The sequence below is a fragment of the Ciconia boyciana genome, chromosome 4, assembly GCF_034638445.1.
Source record: "Ciconia boyciana chromosome 4, ASM3463844v1, whole genome shotgun sequence".
Classification (NCBI taxonomy): Eukaryota; Metazoa; Chordata; class Aves; order Ciconiiformes; family Ciconiidae; genus Ciconia; species Ciconia boyciana.
Genome location: NC_132937.1, coordinates 6,747,313 through 6,770,121, shown reverse-complemented (window position 1 = coordinate 6,770,121; position 22,809 = coordinate 6,747,313). Strand labels below are relative to the sequence as shown.

General features: G+C 41.3%; 1 protein-coding gene across 1 annotated transcript; it reads left to right on the top strand.

The window, feature by feature from the left end:
- The first annotated feature begins 603 nt into the window (after window positions 1-603).
- LOC140650766 (amyloid-beta A4 precursor protein-binding family A member 1-like) lies at window positions 604-22,362 on the top strand. The gene is made up of 10 exons (XM_072859502.1): window positions 604-800; window positions 3,574-3,721; window positions 5,306-5,338; window positions 6,237-6,323; window positions 6,962-7,147; window positions 15,890-16,069; window positions 16,843-17,055; window positions 20,007-20,126; window positions 20,769-20,909; window positions 21,852-22,362. The coding sequence occupies exons 1-10, from the start codon at window positions 604-606 to the stop codon at window positions 21,921-21,923; spliced, it is 1,377 nt and encodes a 458-aa protein (XP_072715603.1). The 3' UTR covers window positions 21,924-22,362.
- Window positions 22,363-22,809: the final 447 nt, after the last annotated feature.

The window sequence follows — 22,809 nt, the reverse complement described above, 5'->3', positions numbered from 1 at the left end:
ACACAAACCAATTATTCTAACCACCCTCGACTCTTTGTCAAGATGGGCTGGGGCTGTACTGGGAGCATAGCAGCATGTCCGTACTACTCCTCGTCCAATTGTCTTTGGGCATAGTAGCATATCCATAGCCATAGATGTACAAACACATTAAAGTATTGTCTACCCCACTCCTATCTCTATGTTGCTTAGTTACAAAAGAATGAACTAATCATTTTGGTTACATCTGGTTACATAGAGAGGACAGAAAAAGAAATAAACTCCCAGCATCCTGGGGCGACAGAGAGCTGAAGAAGAGGGGTCTGCCACTTAGTGGGACACCCCCCACCCGCCCCGGCGGCGGATTTCCCTTCAGTTTCCAGACTCCACAATGGCGGGTGCTGAAAGGGGCGATTCAGAAAAGGGCAGAAAATCCCAACTGTCCCCAAAGGTAGCCAAACCAACCGTCTCCTCTGCTGAGTCCTCAGCAGGGAGAGAAGGGGACTGGGCAAACCTTGCCCCGATTTGAATCGGTTCCCCCACCGCCGCGCTGTGAGCAGCAGGGCCGGGGCCTCTAGGGTGGACTCGGGGAACACCCACACAGGCCCCAGCCCTGGCACCGCCAGCATGGCGCCTGCTCTGTCCCCTTGCCAAGCAGAGAGGGCTGCTGGGGGGAGCGGGGGCCCAAAGCCGGGCAAAACCAGGCAAGCGCAGGAGCTACGCCCCTTCAAACGCACGTTTAATGGCAGCCTGCAAATCTGCCGGCATCAAGCCCCGGGCTACCTCTCTACAGACATCGCCGGCCAGGCCATTAATATAGAGGGGTAAAAAAAGGGTCATCCCCTCAATTCAGCTCTCACGACATGCAGATTGACACAGAATCATAGAATCATTTAGGTTGGAAAAGACCCTTAAGATCATCGAGTCTAACCGTTAACCTAACACTGCCAAGTCCACCACTAAACCATGTCCCTAAGCACCACATCTACACCTACACGTCTTTTAAATACCTCCAGGGATGGTGACTCAACCACTTCCCTGGGCAGCCTGTTCCAATGCTTGATAACCCTTTCAGTGAAGTAAAATTTCCTAATATCCATTCTAAACCTCCCCTGGCGCAACCTGAGGCCATTTCCTCTCGTCCTATCACTTCTTACTTGGGAAAAGAGACCGACACCCACCTCGCTACAACCTCCTTTCACAGAATCACAGAATCACAGAATCGTATAGGTTGGAAAAGACCTTTAAGATCATCAAGTCCAACCGTAAACCTAACACTACCAAGACCAACACTACACCATGTCCCTAAGGACCTCATCCAAACGTCTTTTAAATACTTCCAGGGATGGTGACTCAACCACTTCCCTGGGCAGCCTGTTCCAATGCTTGATAACCCTTTCAGTGAAGTAAAATTTCCTAATATCCAGTCTAAACCTCCCCTGGTGCAACTTGAGGCCATTTCCTCTCCTCCTATCACTCGTTACTTGGGAAAAGAGACCAACACCCACTTCTCTACAACCTCCTTTCAGGTAGTTGTAGAGAGCAATAAGGTCTCCCCTCAGCCTCCTTTTCTCCAGGCTAAACAACCCCAGTTCTCTCAGCTGCTCCTCATAAGACTTGCTCTCTAGACCCTTCACCAGCTTCGTTGCCCTTCTCTGGACACGCTCCAGCACCTCAATGTCTCTCTTGTAGTGAGGGGCCCAAAACTGAACATAGTATTCGAGGTGCGGCCTCACCAGTGCTGAGTACAGGGGCACAATCACTTCCCTAGTCCTGCTGGCCAGACTATTTTTGATACAAGCCAGGATGCCATTGGCTTTCTTGGCCACCTGGGCACACTGCTGGCTCATATTCAGGCGGCTGTCAACCAACACTCCTAGGTCCTTTTCTGCTGGGCAGCTTTCCAGCCACTCTTCCCCAAGCCTGTAGCATTGCATGGGGTTGTTGTGGCCCAAGTGCAGGACCTGGCACTTAGCCTTGTTGAACCTCATACAATTGGCCCCAGCCCATCGATCCAGCCTGTCCAGGTCCCTCTGTAGAGCCTTCCTCCCCTCAAGCACATCAACACTCCCACCCAACTTGTAGTCATCTGCAAACTTACTGAGGGTGCACTCGATCCCCTCATCCAAATCATTGATAAAGATATTAAACAGAACTGGCCGCAATACCGAGCCCTGGGGAACACCACTTGTGACTGGCTGCCAACTGGATTTAACTCCATTCACCACCACTCTTTGGGCCCAGCCATCCAGCCAGTTCTTTACCCAGCGAAGAGTACGCCCGTCCAAGCCATGAGCAGCCAGTTTCCCCAGGAGAATGCTGTGGGAAACGGTGTCAAAGGCTTTGCTGAAGTCTAGATAGACAACATCCGCAGCCTTTCCCTCATCCACTAGGCGGGTCACCTTGTCATAGAAGGAGATCAGGTTAGTCCAGCAGGACCTGCCTTTCCTAAACCCATGCTGGCTGGGCCTGATCACCTGGTTGTCCTGTACGTGCCACATGATGGCACTGAAGATGATCTGCTCCATAACCTTCCCTGGCACCGAGGTCAGACTGACAGGCCTGTAGTTCCCCGTATCCTCCTTCCGGCCCTTCTTGTAGATGGGCATCACATTTGCTAACCTCCAGTCAACTGGGACCTTCATTACATTAGGTTTATGAAATATTAGAAAATTGTTCACTAAGAAGCTTAATTAAATCTGCAGTCTGATGCTGTTCCCATTGAATCTCAGAGTAGAGTTCTGAATGAAGTGCTTAATAGGGTATTTTGAGTTGCCTTTGACTTAGCGTCTGCACTGTGGAGTTCTAGCTCAAGATTTTTTTCCTTTCTATTTTTGACATGTGCTTTTCTTTTTTCATGTGTGAGATCCATCATTGTGTATAGTTTCTAGTTTTGTCTGGAAAAGAATCTGATTTGGGGGAACAGTTACGGTTGCTTATCTGGGGAGTTTAAAAAAAATAAAAATAAATCCTACCAGTGTGTGCAGAAGCTTTTGTTCAGGATATGTATGTTATTTCTTAATGTCAGTGTCAATTAACTTAATGGAGAGCCTTCAGTATGAGCCAGTTCCAATTGCTTTTGCAATAGCTTGGTGATAGCAGACTATAGCATATTTCTCTATCTGAAAAAGATTATTAGAAATGTGAAAATGCTTGGTTTTATTTGTAAATAAGAAACAGAATCTAATGTTTCAGTGGCTGCTTTCACACTGGTTTAAAATAAATCTGGCAGACTTAAGTTGTGAGCATGAACATAAAATGTTGAGTGCGTCCATGATTCAGGCTTTTTGTTTGCAGTTCCTAATACTAATTAGTCATAAATCTTTATCTATAAAGTGTTACCCTGTAGTCCTGTAATACTGTATTTCCATTGGTAGTTTTGTGTTGAGTTTGCAAGGCCTCAGGACTGAAGTTTGTCAGGCCTGCTCTGTCTGAACTTTTCTTTATCTGCCCATAGCTTTGTTTTAACTTGGTTTAGCTGTAACAGCAATTTTTATAATTGATCAGGTGTCTATGGATAATATTATTTTCTTTTGTTTATCTTTGTATGGTGCTACCATACAAATCATGGTTTATGATTCTGACATAATAATGTAGTGTAGAGAAATACAGGCCTGGTATGATAGCAGAGGCCTTGAGAATTGGAGACACAGGATGTGGAGTAGAGGAGTACAGGCATGGGATGATCAGAGATGGGACACAGGCTTTTGGCACCGGAGACCCCATGGCTATAAACTCACCAGTGGTCAGTTAAAGAAATGCAGACCTGGAGCTGGACAAAACTGATTTTAGGGGTAACAGAGAATATTGAAATAGTACCTAGCATCTGTAAAAAGCCACCATATATAGTAAATTCGGATGTAACCTGGAGCTGCAGACCAATGAAGAAAGAGCAAAGACTGTAAAAGCATGTTAGCAAACATATACAAATTACCCCAGTGGATCCTGGAGTGAAGAAGAAGCCACCGATATGAACATCATATTCTTCCTGGTGAAGGACTCCATATGCTGACAACTTGCTGTAGCACTCCTACCTCATCCCCCACCAGAATGAAACCACCAGCTTTAGGCCCAAGAGGAGCAGTGAAAGGGTGAACACAACACCAGGAACGGGTAGAAACTAAGGAGTGGGTGTATAACAGTTTCAACTTTACTATTATTCTTTCTTTTTCTGTAATAATTAGATCTGGACTAATAATGGTTAGACTGTTAAGAATTCAATTATACTAACAGTAAATTCTTGAATATATATATTTTAAAAAGGTATGCTTCCTTTTTGACTGTAAACAAGATTTTGAGCATGATAGGCCTTGGCATAATAGGCCCTTGCCCCTCACAGAACACCTGTTAACTTAATTATCTAAGAAGAGATGTTCATCTTGGAAGTAAAAAGGATATCTGCCAGTAGGGTGAATCTTGCATTTCTTCGATAAGCAGGTCCATAAGTTCAGGTCTTCAGAGTCCTTGGGTTTATATTTAAACCAACTGCAAAGCAATAGAATGGCAATGATGCTTATTTTCAATCATTGTTGTCACAGTAATAGTACATAAGAGGTTTTCATGGGATTAGGATGAAATATCTTTGGGTATAAAGCAGTTAGATTTACAGTAATACTGCTTCATGATAAGAGACAATTTCAGGTGTTTATGAAGTATATTATCTTCCCCATTCTTGGAAAAATGTGATGGTATAGAAATATCCTTATTAAGGTGTCACAGAAAAACCTGGTGTCCAAATGCATGGGTGTATTTGCATAGGAGGAGATGTACTTGGGGGCAGAAGGGTTCAGTCAGATATAACTTCTATTTTTTTTCCAGGAAAATTTAACATATTTCTGTGTTTGGGATTAAAGATTGCATGCTTTGGGATTTATGATTCCATGTGTGTGTGAGACCATTAAGCAATTTGTATTTAAATTCTTTAAATCTGAGAAAGTTGGAATAATAATGGGTGGGATTCTTTTCTTGCATCTTATGCTGACTTTACTTTGGAGGAGCCACTCTCAATTTGTACTGCTGTAAATGAGGAAAGGCTCTTGGAGAGTGGGGGAGGAAACTGTTTCTTCAGAGTAATGTTTAAATGGGGAAAAAATCCTTTTATATACTCTCCTGGTACAGATCTCTCTTCATTTTTTAAAAACTGTTAAATGTGAAACTTTTTTTTCTTAAACCAAAAAGAAAAGGAGGAAATTAATCTAAGCAGAGACTAATCCAGAACAACTAATAGATTGAGCCCTGGTGTTAGTGTATAGACTCCTGTTTGACTTAAGAGTCTTTGCAAGTTCTTCTCTTAACTATTTTCCATCTCTGTTTATTACATGCTAAACAGATGGCCCAGAAATTAGCCAAAGGCAGGAAGAAGGTGCAGTACAACCACTATCAGCTTGATGTTATGTCTGTTCTTTTGTTTGCTTTGTTGGGTTTTTTTGCCTTTCTATTTTGTGCTTTTCTGCATCCAGCAAGATTTTTAGGTTTATTTCTGAGCTACCATGTCAGTTAACATTTCTCAGAAATCAATTGCCTGGATGGCCGTCATTAGCCATTGCTTATCATTAGCCATTTTGTGTTAGAAATAGGGTAAAGATTGGACTTATCAAAAGGATACAGGTAGTACCAAAAACGCATACCAAAGAAATAGGACTGATGTGTCAAAGGTTTTATTCTGTAAACTGGCAAAGCAAAAAAAAAGTGCTTTTTTATTCCTCTATAGAGAGTGTTTTGCTTGATTCACAGCTGTGTCAAATAAAGGAAAAAAGTATAGACACACAATTATATGCTGACTCATATTTTAGTAATATGTTATGATTATGGAGTTCTTAAATAGCTATCAGATTTTTTAAAAGGCACTTAAAATTGCAAGCATTTGCTTTTTGTTTACAAAGGTACGGCTTCTGGAGGGAGTTAGCGCATTAATAGTATGTTGTCTGACTGTGAAGACCCTCTTGCCAGAACTGCACTATAAGTTATTTAAAACTGCGCCTGTGGTACACATTTTTCCATTATTCTGAGCAGTCACTGTTGTTAAGCCCCTGTATGGGAAGGGAGGTCAGAGTAGTTTTTAATGGGATTAAAAATTTTACAAATTACATTTAACCCACTTTCAAATCTAATACAGGGTTTCCATATCTTTTTATCTTTAGCTTCTGCAATCTAATACTTTGTTTTGAATTGCTGTTCTGATGACTGTGTCTTGTTTGTGATCTAATATCATTATTAAGGGTGTTACCTAATGTTATTGACTCTATTCCATTTATTTGCAGGCTCCAGAAGGTGAATCTCAACCCGTGACTGAAGTGGACCTCTTCATTTCTACACAGAGAATAAAAGTATTGAATGCAGACACACAGGTATGGACAAAGAAGCACCTTTGCCAGGTCAGGCCTTGTCAGTGTTATAATAATAGTCCTTTGAAATAGACCTTCATCTACCTGCCAAAATTTGACTTTCAGGGAGTGCTGGCTCTTACAGTTCCCTCTAAGACTTCCTGGTCAGAAATCTATGCTCAAGAACCACGTCACACATGGAATTAATCAGAATTGTCTGACTGATTTGGCAGGTATGCTAACTGCAGTCAGCCCAAAAGATAAGAAGCTTTGTTCACATTATACAGCATTCTAGGCAGTCTAGTACTATAATATGACAAGTACCAATTGTCCCCAGACAAGCCTAAAGTATTTGGTTGTGATAACTAATTTGGAGTCCTTAGTCCTCAGCATGTTGTGTGTGTTCAGGCTAAGATACCCAAGTCTTTGTGTTCTTTTCCACAGTAACTTTCATTTTCTAAATGTGCTATTTTTGTTTGCTTTTTTTGAAAGTGAAGCTGTTGGTTCCTCTTGGCACCTCCTTTCATACAGGAGACTTTTTCCTTTTTGTAGACATTTACTTAATAAAGGCGTCATACCGCCATTAATCTATAAAACACCAAAAGTGCAATAAGAATTTGCTTAAAACAGCGTCTGATGATACCATTTTTTCTATCCTCCAGGAAACTATGATGGATCATCCTCTGAGGACCATTTCTTACATTGCAGATATAGGGAATATAGTTGTTCTGATGGCTCGTAGACGAATGCCGCGATCAAATTCCCAGGACAATGTGGAAGCATCTCACCCCTCCCAAGATGGAAAAAGACAATACAAAATGATTTGCCACGTCTTTGAGTCTGAGGATGTAAGGATTTTTTTTATCTTGTGATTTTTCTAGGAGGTAAAATATGAGCACATCTTGACAGGCTTGAAAGTCTATAGCCAATGGTCCTGTTTGGCTTGTTTGTTAATTGCATAAAAATATTTCATCGAAGTAGAAGAACTTGCTTTCTCTTTGCATGATGGAACCCTGTGTTTTACTTGCAAAGTCAGTATTTATAGAACTTCCCTTTTTTCAAGTAAATTTAATACTTTCCTAGAGACAGTGAGGAGCAGATTCTAAAAGAACACTGTTGCCCCAGCTTACATATACCAGCTCAGGATCTGTGAGAGTGAGCATCCATCAAAGCAGCTTATTTTCATAGGGAGCTTCCATTCCCTAGTGTTGCCACAAAGATCACTGACATATGCCATAAAGAGGTGTTTTGGGCTTTTTTTTTTTTGGGGGGGGGGGTTCCTTTTGATATGATGATGGAGTTCAGAAGGAGTAGCTGAAATTATTCCCCCCCCCCCCAAAAAAGAAGGCCAATCAGGAATGTTGGGAATTCCAATAGAGTGTCCTTTGTAATTACAAAGTCTCTTTATAATTCCTTGGTTGCTGTTTAAATCAGGTGATGGTCATCATCCTCTTCATTGTTATCAATTTGGGGCAAATGCCCTCTCAGACAGTTGTGGGTGTCCCATTCACACCCACTGTTGCACTCACCCACTGTGGTGGGTTGACCTTGGCTGGCCACCAGATGCTCACCAAGCTGCTCTCTCACTCTCCCTCCTTGGTGGGACAGGGGGAGAATATAAGATGAAAAACTCATGGGTAAGATAAAGGCAGTTTAGTGAAGAAAAGCAAAGGTCGTGCGCAGAAGCAAAAAAAGGCAAAAAGATTTATTCTCTACTTCCCATCAGCAGGTGATGTCCAGCCACTTCCTGGTAAGTAGGGCCTCAGTACGCGTAGCGGTTGCTTCGGAAGACAAACGCCTGAATAACTAATGCCTCCCCTCCTCTTCCTTTCTCTCAGCTTTTATTGCTGAGCACGACATCATATAGTATAGAATATCCCTTTGGTCAGTTTGGGTCAGCTGTCCTGGCTATGTCCCCTCCCAAACTCTTGCCCACCCCTAGCCTACTGGCCTCTGGGGGCAGAGAGGGCTGGAGAGACAGCCTTGATGCTGTGCAAGCACTGCTCATCAGTAGCCAAAACACTGGTGTGTTATCAACACCGTTCTAGCTACAAATACAAAGCACAGCACTATGATGGCTGCCATGGGGAAAGTTAACTCCATCCCAGCCAGACCCAATACACCCACTCACACTAGCATCTTATTGTCTGTTCTTTCCCGGCCATTTTACCAAGTGTGGGGGCACAAGCACCCCCACAGAGGGCTGAGTTGTCTGTTATAAAACCTGATGTCCTGTCCTCAATAATTAAAATCCAAATATTTTGAGAAAGAAATATCAATGCACATAAGTTGTTGATTTTATGTAGTTTGTTTTTTTTAAAGAAAACCAAACTAAATAAGCAAGGGGTAAAATCATACACAAATACATCAAAATGAAGTTGGGAGATACAGAGTTGTCAGTCTTATAATCAGGTTAGTCCCAAATAAAATGATCTCACACAGTGCTATCTAATTGACAAGACAGCAAATCTCATTTATTGCTCAGCCCTCCAAATAACAGGATATTATGTCTCCATGGTGACCACCATGTTTATGCCGATCAGATGGTTCATATAGAGGGAGAGGAATCACTCCCATGTGAAAATCAATGCTTAGACTACAGCAGTCATGCCAGTTAAGGCATCCTGCCCAAATTACAGATGGTGAGGTAATAGCCTATTTCTACTTCTCGTGCCTTGCACCTCACTTAGGCTTCAAAAAGACTTTTCAGAATACAATTCAGAATATATTAAACTAATTAATAAAAATTTAAGTGAAAATATTAATTTCTCACTAATGCCTTAAATGCCTTCAAAAATATTTGTAAGGTCTTCCAGATGGGAAAGTTTCCTTTAAGAAGTGTCTGGGTTTATGTATTTGGGAACCTGTTCTGAAGGCACCATGTTCATATAAATTCTGTGGTTGCAGGTACATATGCAACCTACTGCTGGGATTCTCAGTGTTTTTTCTTTACCTTTTTAGAGGTAGTCCTCTACCAAACCAAATTTGACAGAAAACCTTAAAGATTGATTTTTATGCAAAATAGCATATAAGCCACTCTTCTTGTAATGCCCTTCATGAAATTGGTATGCAAATAGAAAGACTAGACTATGTTTTGTGTTGTTTTGGGGTGTTTTGGTTTTTGTTTGTTGTTTTTTTTTTCCGGGGGGGGGGGGGGGCGGCGCACATCACTAGATCACTAGTGATCACATCACCTGATGTGCTGCCTAGTTTGGGGCTGTTGCTTCTGTATTTCAAATCACACATTTTGTATGTTACTGGACTCTCTCTTTCTCACTGGCCAGTTCAAAAAGCAAAGATCAAATTGTCAGATGCCAGAGGCAGTGGTTTCTTTTCTTTCAGAATATGATAGCCTTCCTGGATCTATTTCTCAGTATTTTCTTGGCTATTCAAAATGTGTGCTTCCATTAGAGGATTGTTATCATTACCTTCTGTGGTTTGGTCAGATGATTTCATATTTGTGTCGGACATGATCCTTCCTGTGCCAGAAAATATTATCCTGGAAAGTACAACATGCCTGTAGGTCTAAAAAAAGCATTGATCACTTAATAGTCTGAACATATTCTGAGGATTTTCAGGACATGAGCGTTCCTCAGTCATAGAGTAGTTCAAAAATAGCTTATAAACATTCTAAAAAATCCAAATGAGTAGGAAAAAATATAACTTGGAAAGAGTTAAGATAGAAATGTATCTGTTGGCAGCAAAGAGATTTCCACTCTAAAGAGCTTGTAAGTCCAATGGAGTAGTAGAGCCTCTTTTATATCTAAATCTCACATCTTTCACTGTCATCTTTTTCTTCTTCTGGGACAGCTGGGTATCTAGAAGAATTTATCCAGTTAAGCTGACTGTGATATGTCTTAAGCCTTCAAATGGGTGATGGCCAAAACGCGTCCAAGCTTGGAACTGTCCTTATCTTAAAAAAAGATGCAACAACAACAGATTTTCCAAGTGTAGTTGGCACTGGATATTCAGAACAGCTCAGCTCCTAAAACATGGCCAAATGCTGGGTGTCTAAATGGCAGTTGATCTCTTATTGGGTGTCCATCTCTGAATGTACAAGACCATATTTATCTCCTCTCTTGCAGATAGCGTGCTGAGCTAATGAGTTGCAGCGCACTCATCTTCTTGCCATATTGTTCTTGCCATCAAATTGTTTTGATTTGAAAGTTTGCAAAATAATGGAAGTCCAGACTGTGTGTGCTGTTGACCTTTTCAGTGCCAGCGATCACGTTTTTGTCATCAGCAAGTTTAGAGCTAGCTTGAGTAGATATAAGATACAAACAGTTTTTATTTTGGGATTGAGAACCTTTTCCTTACTGGGGCCTGAATTGGACTGCATGTAAAAACACAGCTTAGCTGTGTTCCTACATCCCCGCACACCCCCACACCGTAGGCTATGGAGTCCTCCCATCCTCTTTCCCTCCCCTTCTCCCTAACCAGAACTACACACCAGAGGGCAGTTTCATTCCACACTATGACCAGCACCCCTACACTCCACGGTGCTTCCTGCACCCAGCACTCTGGTTATGCACAGCACTGTTTGACACTCAGTTTCCTGCACTGCTCCCATCAGCTCTGCACTCATGCCATGATGCTTTCCACTTGTAAACAATATGTATATCATTCCAAGTTTACCTTGATCACCTCACAACAAAAGATTCCGCTAGTCTGCTCTTTTCAGCTGCTTCCTTGCATGGCACAGAGATCAGAGCTTTCCCTTTACATGTCTTTGTTTTTCTACCCATCCCCGCCTCTACCAGGTGGTAGCAGGTGGTAGGAGCTAGAATCATAGATTCATAGAATGTTTTGGGTTGGAAGAGACCTTTACAGATCATCTAGTCCAACTCCTCTGCCATGGGCAGGCACATCTTTCACTAGATTAGCTTGCTCAAAGCCCCTTCCAACCTGACTTTGAACACTTCCAGTGATGGGACATTGACACCCTGCCTCCTGACACCCTGCCCCTTGACCAGTATCGGCAGGGTAGACAGACTGCCAACACCCTGCCCCCTGACTGACATCGGCAGCGTAGGCAGGATGCCACCCACATTATTCACGTAAGGTATGATTCTCTCAAATCACACTACCATTGGAGGAGCCATGGGGTGGCACGACTCTTACCCACATTCAAAAGGCATTTGCAAAACTGGCTGTTGCTGCCAGATGACCCGGACACCAAGTGTCCCTGGCAGTCCACCAGAGCCATGGCATTGATTATGATCCTGTGTTAGCTATTGGCGATCGGGTGAGTCGCCATATGGGCGTGGTGTTGTTCATCTTTTCTACTGCCTCAGTAAAGCTTTGTTTTATAACATGTTGTCAGACTCCATTACCATTTGGATCACAGGCATCCACAACTTCTCTGGGCAACCTGTTCCAGTGTCCCACCACCCTCATTGTAAAAAAATTTCTTCCTTATGTCCGTTCTAAATCTACCCTCTCTCAGTTTAAAACTGTTGCCCCCTGTCCTGTCACTACAGGCCTTGGTAAAAAGGCTCTCCATCTTTCTTATAAGCCCCCTTTATACATTGAAAGGTTGCAATAAGCTCTCCCCAGAGCCTTCTCTTCTCCAGGCTGAACAACCCCAACTCTCTCAGCCTTTCCTCATAGGAGAGGTGTTCCAGCCCTCTGATCATTTTTGTGGCCCTCCTCTGGACCCGCTCTAATAGGACACTAGGGACCCCAGAGCTGGACACAGTACTCCAGGTGGGGTCTCACCAGAGCAGGGTAGAGCACATTGCCGGCTGCAAGCGCACATTGCTGCATTGCTGCAAGCACACATTGCTGCAATGTGCACATTGCCGGCTCATGTCCAATTTTTCATCCACCAGTACCCCCAAGTCCTTCTCTGCAGGTCTGCTCTCAATCCATTCATCCCCCAGTCTGTATTGGTACTGGGGATTGCCCTGACCCAGGTGCAGGACCTTGCACTTGGCCTTGTTGAACCTCATGAGGTTCATATGGGCCCACTCCTCAAGCTTGTCAAGATCCCTCTGGATGGCATCCCTTCCCTCTAGTTTATCAGCTGCACCACTCATCTTGGTGTCATCTGCAAACTTGCTGAGGGTGCACTCAATCCCACTGTCTGTGTCATTAATGAAGATATTAAACAGTATTGGTCCCAGTACGGACCCTTGAGGGACACCACTCGTTACTGGTTTCCACTTGGACATTGAGCCATTGACTGTGACTCTTTGGATGTGGCCATCCAGCCCATTCCTTATCCATCTAACAGTCCATCCGTCAAACCCATATCTCTCCAATTTAGCAGCAAGACTGTTGTGGGGGACAGTGTCAAAGCCTTACAGAAGTCCAGGTAGATGACATCCGTAGCTCTTCCCTTGTCCACTGATGCAGTCACTCCATCATAGAAGGCCAGTAGATTAGTCAGGCACTATTTGCCCTTGGTGAAGCTATGTTGGCTGTCTCTAATCACCTCCCTGCCTTCCTTATGTTGTGACATAACTTCCAGGAGGATCTGTTCCATGATCTTACCGGGCATGGAGGTGAGGCTGACTGGTTGGTAGTTCCCAGGGTCCTCCTTATTACCTTTTTTAAAATTGGGTGCAATATTCCCTTTTCTCCAGTCACTAGAACAGCTCACAGGGAGTAATGCAGCAGTGAGTGAAAGCTATGGAGCATCCAGTAGCTTTAGGAGCAGAGCAGCCAAGAGCAAGCTATAGGCATAGGAGAGAGCCATATAGACTAGGCAGAGTGGTCTGGAAGCCCACTGAACTTCATTCATGAAATTCCACAACGACCAAAGACAAGTCCTGCACCTAGGGAGGAAGAAACCCCAGCAACAAAACAGGCTGGGGACTGACTAGCTGGAGAGCAGCTCTGCTGAAAAGGCCCTGGGGGTCTTGGCAGACAGCAATGCTGAACATGAGCCAGCAGTATGCCCTGGCAGCAAAGGTGGCCAACAGCATCCTGGGTTGGATTAAAAGGAGCATAAGCAGTAAATTGCAGGAAATTATTCTTCCTCTCTACTCAACACTCATTAGACCACCTCTAGAATACCATGTCCAGTTTTGCCCCCCCCCCATACAAGAAAGCCATTGACAAACTGGAGTGAGTTCAGCAGAAGGCCATCAAGATGGTCAGGGGGCTGGCACTTGCCCTATGAGGAGAGGCTGAGGGAATGGGGCTTGTTCAGCCTGGAGAAGAGAAGGCTTCAGGGAGATCTAACAGCAGCCTTCCAATATCCACGAGGAGTTCATCAAGAAGACGGAGCCAGGCTCCTCACAGTGGTGCATGGTGGGAGTATGAGAGCTAACGGGCACACATTGAAACAAGAAAGGTTCAGACTGGATACAAGGAAAATTTTTTTCACCACGAGGACAGTCAAGCATTGGAACAGGCTGCCTAGAGAGGTTATATAGTCTGTCCCTGAAGATTTGCAAAACCTGACTAAAAACCCTGAGTAACCTGGTCTGACCTCATAGCTGACTGCTTTGAACAGGAGGTTGGACTAGAGACCCTCTGAGGTCCCTTCCAACCTGAATGATTCTGTGATCGTGGACCGCTTCCAGTCACATTAAGGGCTGGATCTGCTCAATGGGCCAGTTGTTTCCACCCTTTCCATACTTTATCTGACAGTAACTTCAAACACGGTTGCAAGAATTTTAAAGGAAAGCATGGGAGAGAAGGAAGAGTAGGAAATACCATAGCATCATAGCACCTCTAGAGAGCAAGCAATGCATCCTCTTGGGAAAGTTATCCTGGGCTGCATTAGGAAGGGCATTGCCAGGAGGTCAAGGAAGGTGATTTTTCCTCTCTACTCAGCACTGATGAGGCCACATCTGGAGTACTGTGTCCAGTTCTGCGCTCCCCAATCCAAGAAAACATGGACATAGTGGAGTGCTGGGACAAAAACATGATTAAGGGTTTGGAGCATCTTCCAGCAGGAAGATGCAGGAAGATTGCAGCAGGAAGCCTCACAACTAATTCCACTGGCATTTTTGAAGTCCCTGAAACATGGTAGGAAACAACTGCCTTAACAAGTGGAATTGATTGAAAGCAGTTATGAGAATACACATCTTGGAAGCCATACTTTATTTAAATAAAGTGGTGTTAACAAAGCAGTATGTGTCCTGAAAAACAATTTAATTATTTTAAACTGTTTATAGAACAATCACTGTCAATTTTACTTGTGTGTATATTAACTAGTATATGATTCGTTGTTGATCATGTGAAATCCTTGCTGTCGTAAATGATGTTAGATTTAAGAAGCAAGACTAAATGTATTTTTGTCACCTACTTTGGCATGCTGGCTATGAAATTTACAGAAAGAACTGTCACTCTGATTTCATGCTAGGGTGTTTCCTGTGCTTGAGGGGAGTTACCACAAATCTCCTAATCTTTAGCTATTTTTTCTGGCAATATCAGTATGCTGTCAGCATTCTTGAAACAGGTAGAACTGCAGTTTTGCATATTGCTTTCTACCAGTTACTTTATCTGGAAGTCTTTTTTAGTTTTCTATTCTCTACCCCCCACCCCCTGTGCAGCCAGTATTCATCTAAATACCAAATGTATGCATACCTTATCCTTTAAAAAAACTGTAACTTGTAAGTTTCTCAAACATTAATTTCTTGGTGGGAGGTAGGGTTTTTTTGTTTGTTTTCACATCTGTTGCTGTTTTCATTCTTAAGTCTTGATCTGTTTCTTCCCTCCTTCTTCCCCATCTTGTGGGGTTTTTGTAAAAATGTTTTTTGGTACCTGTGACAAACCTGCTAACTGCACCAGCCCTTTATTTGTTTAAAAAAGGATCTGCATTGGTAGATTTCAGAAAATGTTTGATATTTAACATTTTTGTATCATGGAAACATTTGTAGCCTGGCTCCATCTTCTTTACACTCTCCCATGAGCTATTTATACCTATTGATAAGAGCCCTCATGAGCCTTCTCTTCTCTAGGATGAACAGTCCTAGCTCTCTCAGCCTCTACACATATGTCAGATGTTCCAGTCCCTGAATCATCTTTGTGACCCTTCTCTGGTCTCTCTCCAGTATGTCCATGTCTCTCTTGTACTGGGGAGCCCAGAACTGGACACAGGACTCCAGGTGTGGCCTCACCAGTGCTGAGTAGAGGGGAAGGATCACCTCCCTCAACCTGCTGGCAACACTCCTCCTAATGCAGCCCAAGATACTTTTAAAGGCCTTCTCATCTTTTAAAATGCTGTTGTGTGTTTTCTATAAGGTGTTTTTATTTTTTATTGATGGCTTGACTTTGTGCCGGAAGTGAAAACTAGCACAGGCAAGAGCTCAAGTTCTCCCTCTGGAGTCTCAATTTCAAGTAATGCAATGGGTATACCTTTATGTTAGCAGTAGTTAGCTGTGAAAGGAAGGCTTTACTTGTGTTTCTTATGTGTAGTTACTTGTTCAGCTGGGTTCACTGCATGGATGACTATGTTGACGTTCTGTTTTTCTTTTTTAATTATTACTTTAGGTTCATTTTTTAAAAATTTATTGCAGTTCCTTAACTTGTAGGCATAAACCATTTTGCAGCATGTTTATAACATAGAAAGTGTCAGTGAATGAAACCATCGGAATGTTTGATGTTCTTCTTTTCTTCTTTGGGAATTACTACAGGCACAGCTGATTGCACAGTCTATAGGTCAAGCATTTAGCGTGGCCTACCAGGAATTTCTGAGGGCAAATGGAATCAATCCAGAAGACCTAAGCCAGAAGGAATATAGTGACTTGCTCAATACCCAGGACATGTACAATGATGACCTGATTCATTTTTCCAAATCTGAAAACTGCAAAGATGTATGTCTCTGCTTTTTTCCATAACACCATTAAGCTCATGTATCCTGACTTCAGGCCTGTACTGGCAACGATTAGAAAGCTATTAGTGCTTCCAATAAATAACCTCACTGAGGTAATTTCTGTCCTTCCCAGTAGGTTTATCCTGTGGGCAATTCTGTTTTAAAAGCAAGCAGTGAACCCTAAATTTATCAGTAGCTGAATGATTTACTGTCTCTGTGTGTTCTTTTTACCAAACAATTTTCACATTTGGGACATTACATGTCAGTGAAGTGAATATACAGTAGACAGTATAAAGTTTTTGGAGGCACTGAGGTTGATAAGTGTGGTTGACCCCAGATTTTAAAAGGCTATATATTTGCTGCTGGTTTTATTAATAAAGATGAAGTAGTGTAACACTGCACCACACAGGTAATTGTTTCCGAAAACACAGTCACAAGTACTTTAAATCCCTCCCTGACTTAGTTCTGTCCACCAAAGTCCATCATGCCAGGGTTTCTTCTATACCAGCTCCCTCCAGCCATATGAACAGATGAGTTCTATTTGGGGGGGATTTTGAATTAAACAAAATCTCTAGTTTTAATGTTATTTGATGGTTGAAGGCATTTAAACTGTGTTAAACTATATACCCTATTGTGTTTTGCCTTTGAATAAGAAAGGCATTTTGCAAATGAGAAACCTGTGTTTGTTTATATGGAAACATATGTGGGGTGGGAACATCAGTTCCATAGATGAGAAAAAAGCTTTTGTTTGAAACTCTCTTTCTTATGATTCAGGTTTACATTGAAAAGCAAAAGGGAGAAATTCTAGGTGTAGTGATTGTGGAATCTGGCTGGGGATCCATTTTGCCTACAGTTATCATAGCCAACATGATGCATGGAGGACCAGCAGAGAAGTCTGGGAAACTAAATATAGGGGACCAGATCATGTCAATTAATGGGACCAGTTTGGTTGGCTTACCACTCTCAACATGCCAGAGCATTATAAAGGTACAGAGAATATTCCTGGATATTACGTGTTTTAAAACCTTTATTGGAGTAGTGGGAGAGCAAAAAGTATAGAACTATTTGTTGTTTGTTAACTCTGATCTTGTGCATTTTATAGCAGTTTCCTTTTGATGACCTTAAAGTAGAGGGCAAATTCTGTTTTACCTATTTTCTGAGCCCTAAGAAGGGAGCTATGCATTTAGCTGCTTAGACCAGGGCACGGTGCAGGAATTCAAGCCCCAAGGGAATATTTGGATCCAAAAGGAAGATGTCTGTTACTATGTGGAGGCACCTAAATGTCATAGGACAGTCTGAGACATAGGTGCCTAAAACCTGCATTGGTGCAATTTTAGCCATTTAAATGATTCCTGTGATCTAGCTCCTAGAGAACTGAGAGTCATTTTTTTAAAAGCTTGGTTTTTTAAAACATATTTTAACATTTTTCTAAACTTTGAATTTAAAAGAAAAATTAAGCCTATTTATTTTCTGTAGAAACAACTTGAATGCATTGGAAAGTATAATGTTTCTTTGAACTTGGCTAAATGGTGGGATTTTTTAATTGGAAGAACTTTCTTTTAATTGACATGAGAGCATGTAAATGCAAAAAGCAGGCGAGTCACCTGGAAATGAGGAGCCTCTGGGGTAGATGCAACATACAAGAGAATGGGTATTTAAACATCAAAGTTTCAGGAGGGGGAAAGATGCAACCTTTGAGAATGTTGGAAATTCAGCTAAATTGTCTTCTGGGTTACCTATTGAAATAGTCAATCACCACAGAACTGCTGCATATTGTAGCATGTAGACATGCAATGTAATGCTATATAGGACTATAGAAATCCTTCCGTGTCCCTGCTGGGTAGTGGTGTTCTGCAGTAAAAAAAAGTTTGTTTAGTAATTCACAAAATAAGTATGTCTTTGTTGCCCATGGATTCCTTTCTTAATGCTTGAACTAAAATTTTGCTATAAAGATCTGATATTCTGGTTTCTGAAAATGTAAACACCATGCACTGACAAGTAATAGATATTTAAGTCTCTGAGACCAACCATTCTGGATTCAGTGAATTCAAATGATATCTTGTGAATGCAGTATATTAAAACCTTGGTAACAGCACTCTTTTTTTTTCCTGAAGCAGAAAAAACCCTTAAGTATCTCTGTTCCAACTTCAGTGGAACAAAGCTCACCACCCTTCATGTTATCAGCTTTGTCATACTTGTTTTCTATCCCGTATCAGTTTTATTTCTAAAACTGATGTATGGTTTTCTCATACAGATGGACTTTTGCTCTGATGTGTTAAGAATCTTCTGTACTTTCTCAAAATGAAAAGAATCAAAAAGCTAGCTTTGCTGTCTCTTGCCTTTAGAGACCTTTCTACTCCTTTTTCATGGATATATGAGGCTGTTGCCAGAGGAACTGCTAGCCATTTATCTTTCTGTTAAGAAGGTAGTCAATGCATTTGCAGGTCTTTATAGCCAAGCATCTAGAATTGCTTATGTAACATTTTTTGGATAACACAAATGAACCCCAAATGAAACATCAGTCACCCAAGTATATATTTCAATGTTACAGAAATATCCTAAGATTCCAAACTTTTTTAGTATGCTATAAGGACTCCTATGAAAAGATAAGCATTTTATATAGATGAGGGTAATATCTTGCAAGTACTTCACATAAGGTTATTTTAAAATTTGAGATGTAAGCCTTGCTACTAATTGACTATAAATCATTTACAAACTGACAGATCTAGGAAGAAACTTTCCATATGTGATGGTTATTCCCTAATTGTATTATGCTACTTATGTCTTTTTCAGAAGCATCTGGTGCTAACTACTATCAGAAACAGATTCAGGGACTGTGCAACTGTCATGTCCAGGCAGTTAGAAGCATTGACTTTTCATCCCAGCAGAATGTCAGTCTCAAGTCAGTACCAAGTCTAGAGTTAGGCTCAACAAAATCAGCAGCAGTAAACTGCATGTAGACATCAGTATATTACCTTAGCTGCAATAGGAGTTATTTTTCTGAATGAAATCCTAATCTTGTTGAAGTCAGTGGCAGGCAACCCATTGTTTTCAATGGGACCCATATTTCACTTTGTGCATATGAAAGAAATTCAAAAGCAGGCGTTGGAATTGATAAATGTTAACATGATTGAAGTTTGAAGCTACCATACTCTCTACATAGCATCTCTTTCCCATATGGGTTCTGTTTATTGAAGGCTAAATGTGTTTAAATGCAACATTTAAGAGTAATGTGTGTTCAGTTCTATATGTTGTATAGAAAAAAGTAATTAACATTGGAGTTGGATTTATCTACAAGAAACAGCTCTGAACGCTTGAATATGTGTAATGGTCAGACTCTACAATTATCTCCACTTTTATGTTTAGGTTTTCCTTCTTCATTTAGTTCTTCTGGTAGCAAAGATTTAATGGTGAATGTGATAAATCCAGTTTAGAAGGGAGGGGTAATGTAAATGTGAGTATTGCTTATACAGGGACTTGATGTTTGCATTACAGAATTGAATATAACTACACCAGGAAAGCCACTTATTTGTAACTATCTATCTTAGGTGCATATTTTAAATTTAATTTCCCAGCCAGAATGTTTGGCAGTTTTCTGGTCAACTGCATAGACCTGTTTTTATTTCCTTTGCTTCCTTTAGAACAATAATTTGTGTTCTCAAATGAAGAAATTGCCAGCAGGAAGCTAGATTTCTTAAAACAACCACATGAGCTTCTTGACAAGAAGAGGTTTATACTGCATCATTCAATTCACTGAGCATCCTGTTGCTTTTGTCTGGTATTCAGGAATCCTGTTTCATAATGACACATTCAAAGAACTGCTTATTCAGGGATATTCCCATGTTAACATTCTAAGTATTGCTTTTCTTAGTGCTCATGTTAAATTGTTTCACCCCATCTTTGTCAGCATTTTTCATGGTGATGGTTATTTTTTGCAGGGTTTGAAAAACCAAGCCCAAGTTAAACTGAATGTAGTTAGATGTCCTCCGGTAACCACAGTCTTGATCAGGAGACCTGACCTCAGATACCAGTTAGGCTTCAGTGTACAGAATGGGATTGTAAGTAGCTTCCAGACCTTCTGGTGATGCTTTTACATATGTTAAAGTTTACATATGTAATGAATTGTATTTTTTCCCTCACTACAGCAGGGGCTCAGTATACATTTTAAGTCCAAGATATAAAAGCTGAACTGGTCAAAGTTATTCATCTGACTTTTCCCAGTCAAAAGTAGGAAAAGAAATGTTATTTCATAGCTTTAGAATCAGTCAGAGGAGTAAAAAGGCTGTTTTAGGTTAAAGAAACAAAAGTGTATGGAGAAGGCTGCTTTCAGTCTGTATCATTTGTGTCTCTGACCAAACCATTGTATATGGTCTCAAAAGAAAGAGTCTGTCTTGGATTCTCTCTTAATGCAAGGTTTATGCACTTTGAACTTTCTGTAAACTATGGTTCTTCATACACTCTTAAATTTTCAAACCATGAAGTAACAAGTATAATACGGATAGCTTTTGGTGGATGGTTTCTTTTGCTTTTGGAAGAGAATCTGTAGTACTCGATTGCTAATAAATGTTATTTTGAATCAGTGATCTACTACATTTTAGAATTTGTTGCAAACACATGTATTTAAATACTGAATTATCATTTGTGGTCAAAAGCCTCTGTTCCATATCAAAACTGTGATAATTTTGTCCTTTCCCTTACAGATCTGTAGCCTTATGAGAGGAGGTATAGCAGAGCGAGGAGGAGTGCGAGTTGGCCATCGTATCATTGAAATCAATGGGCAGAGTGTTGTAGCAACACCTCATGAGAAAATTGTTCACATTCTCTCAAATGCTGTTGGTGAGGTAGGAGCAAGCAGTGTGCCTAGACAGTATTGCATATTTCATCATCATTGACTCTTTTGGGTTGTTACTGTTCAAACATAAATACTAGAAGCGAGAGTGAGAACCATGTCGTGGTTTAACCCCAGCCGGCAACTAAGTACCATACAGCCGCTCGCTCACTCCCCCCCGGTGGGATGGGGGAGAGAATCAGAAGAGTAAAAGTGAGAAAACTCGTGAGTTGAGATAAAGACAGTTTAATAGGGAAAGCAAAAGCTGCGCACAAGCAAAGCAAAGCAAGGAATTCATTCACTACTTCCCACAGGCAGGCAGGTATTCAGCCATCTCCAGGAAAGCAGGGCTCCATCATGCGTAACGGTTACTTGGGAAGACAAATGCCATCACTCCAAATGTCCCCCCCTTCCTTCTTCTTCCCCCAGCTTTATATGCTGAGCATGATGTCATATGGTATGGAATATCCCTCTGGTCAGTTGGGGTCAGCTGTCCCAGCTGTGTCCCCTCCCAGCTTCTTGTGCACCTGGCAGAGCATGGGAAGCTGAAAAGTCTTTGACTAGTGTAAACATTACTTAGCAACAACTAAAACATCCCTGTATTATCAACACCATTTTCAGCACAAATCCAAAACATAGCCCCATACTAGCTACTATAAAGAAAATTAACTCTATCCCAGCCAAAACCAGCACAAACCACCAAGGTTTTTTCTTATTATTGAAGTGCCCACAACTTCAGATAAAATTGAGATGGTTGGTAGATACTCAACACCTTAGAGAATCTTTTTTCCCCAGACCTTAGTATGGATATGAAAATTCTCAGGCTTTCCTTTTCCCTTCTGTCCTATGTTACCTCAGCTAGTTTCTTCCCTAGTGCTCCCTAGGCTATGGACACTCATTTTTTTTGTAGCATGCCTAATAGGAGTATTGATTAACATGTCTTATTACCTTCTAGATTCATATGAAGACCATGCCAGCTGCTATGTACAGACTGTTGACTGCGCAAGAGCAACCAGTTTATATCTAAGGCTGACACCTCACTTTCACAACATGCATGAAGGATAGTTTTCCTCATTACTGCTTCTGTTTCTAGTGCTACATTTGTGTCTGCAGATACATCTCTCTCTCCCCAACATTCGCTGTGTATAGAGGGGGAGGGAAAATATAGCCATGAGACTTTTTGGTTGCATCTCTATACAAGTAAAGCTTTATGCAACTCCACACACAGAGTAAGTAGCAGCAGCAGCAGTGTCCATGGTAAGATTCACAAAAATAAGACTTACACGCCTATGAAGAATGAGTAACTGATGCTGTCATAAAACCCATTGTTCAAATGCACACCCTTTAATTTCTGTTCTTCAGGATAGTAGAAGCCCAAAAGGTTCTCCGTGAGTTGGTACAGACAATGCAATTTTGACATGTTTCAGCAAATAATTCAGGAGATGTGATTTTTTGCAGTTGGGTCCCCCAGGTTACTAATTTTTAAAATACTTGTTTTTCAAATGCAATGTGTCTTTTCTATGCCCATTTCAGAGGTTAAATGAGGGGGGAGGGAGTGATCTCTAAATGTCAAGCAAGAGTAATATTGAGGGCTCTGCTGAGAAGCTATACATTCTAAGCTCTTAATTACAGATTTGGTGCACATAACTGTGTGCTTGTGTATACTGACATTTTTAAATTGTGTTTGATATTTATGAAACTTGAAAATAATAGGTCTGCACACTGTTCTAAGTAATTTTGTTACACTGAGCCAGTTTAAAAGTATTTTTTGTTGAAAGACATCTAGTTTTTATTAACATTTTTCTTTAGACATAGATAAATGGGAGAAGTAAAGGTAAGGTGGGAATAAATTTATTTATTTATTTTGTTATAAAAGTTAATTTGTGATTTGTTTTTCCCATATGACACTTAGA

Coding starts and splice junctions, on each gene's coding strand:
- LOC140650766 (XM_072859502.1), top strand. CDS start 604: ATGGCGCCTGCTCTGTCCCCTTGCCAAGCAGAGAGGGCTGCTGGGGGG. Junction 801..3,573: donor CAGGCCATTAATATAGAGGG/GTAAAAAAAGGG, acceptor ATAATAATGTAG/TGTAGAGAAATACAGGCCTG. Junction 5,339..6,236: donor TAGCCAAAGGCAGGAAGAAG/GTGCAGTACAAC, acceptor ATTTATTTGCAG/GCTCCAGAAGGTGAATCTCA.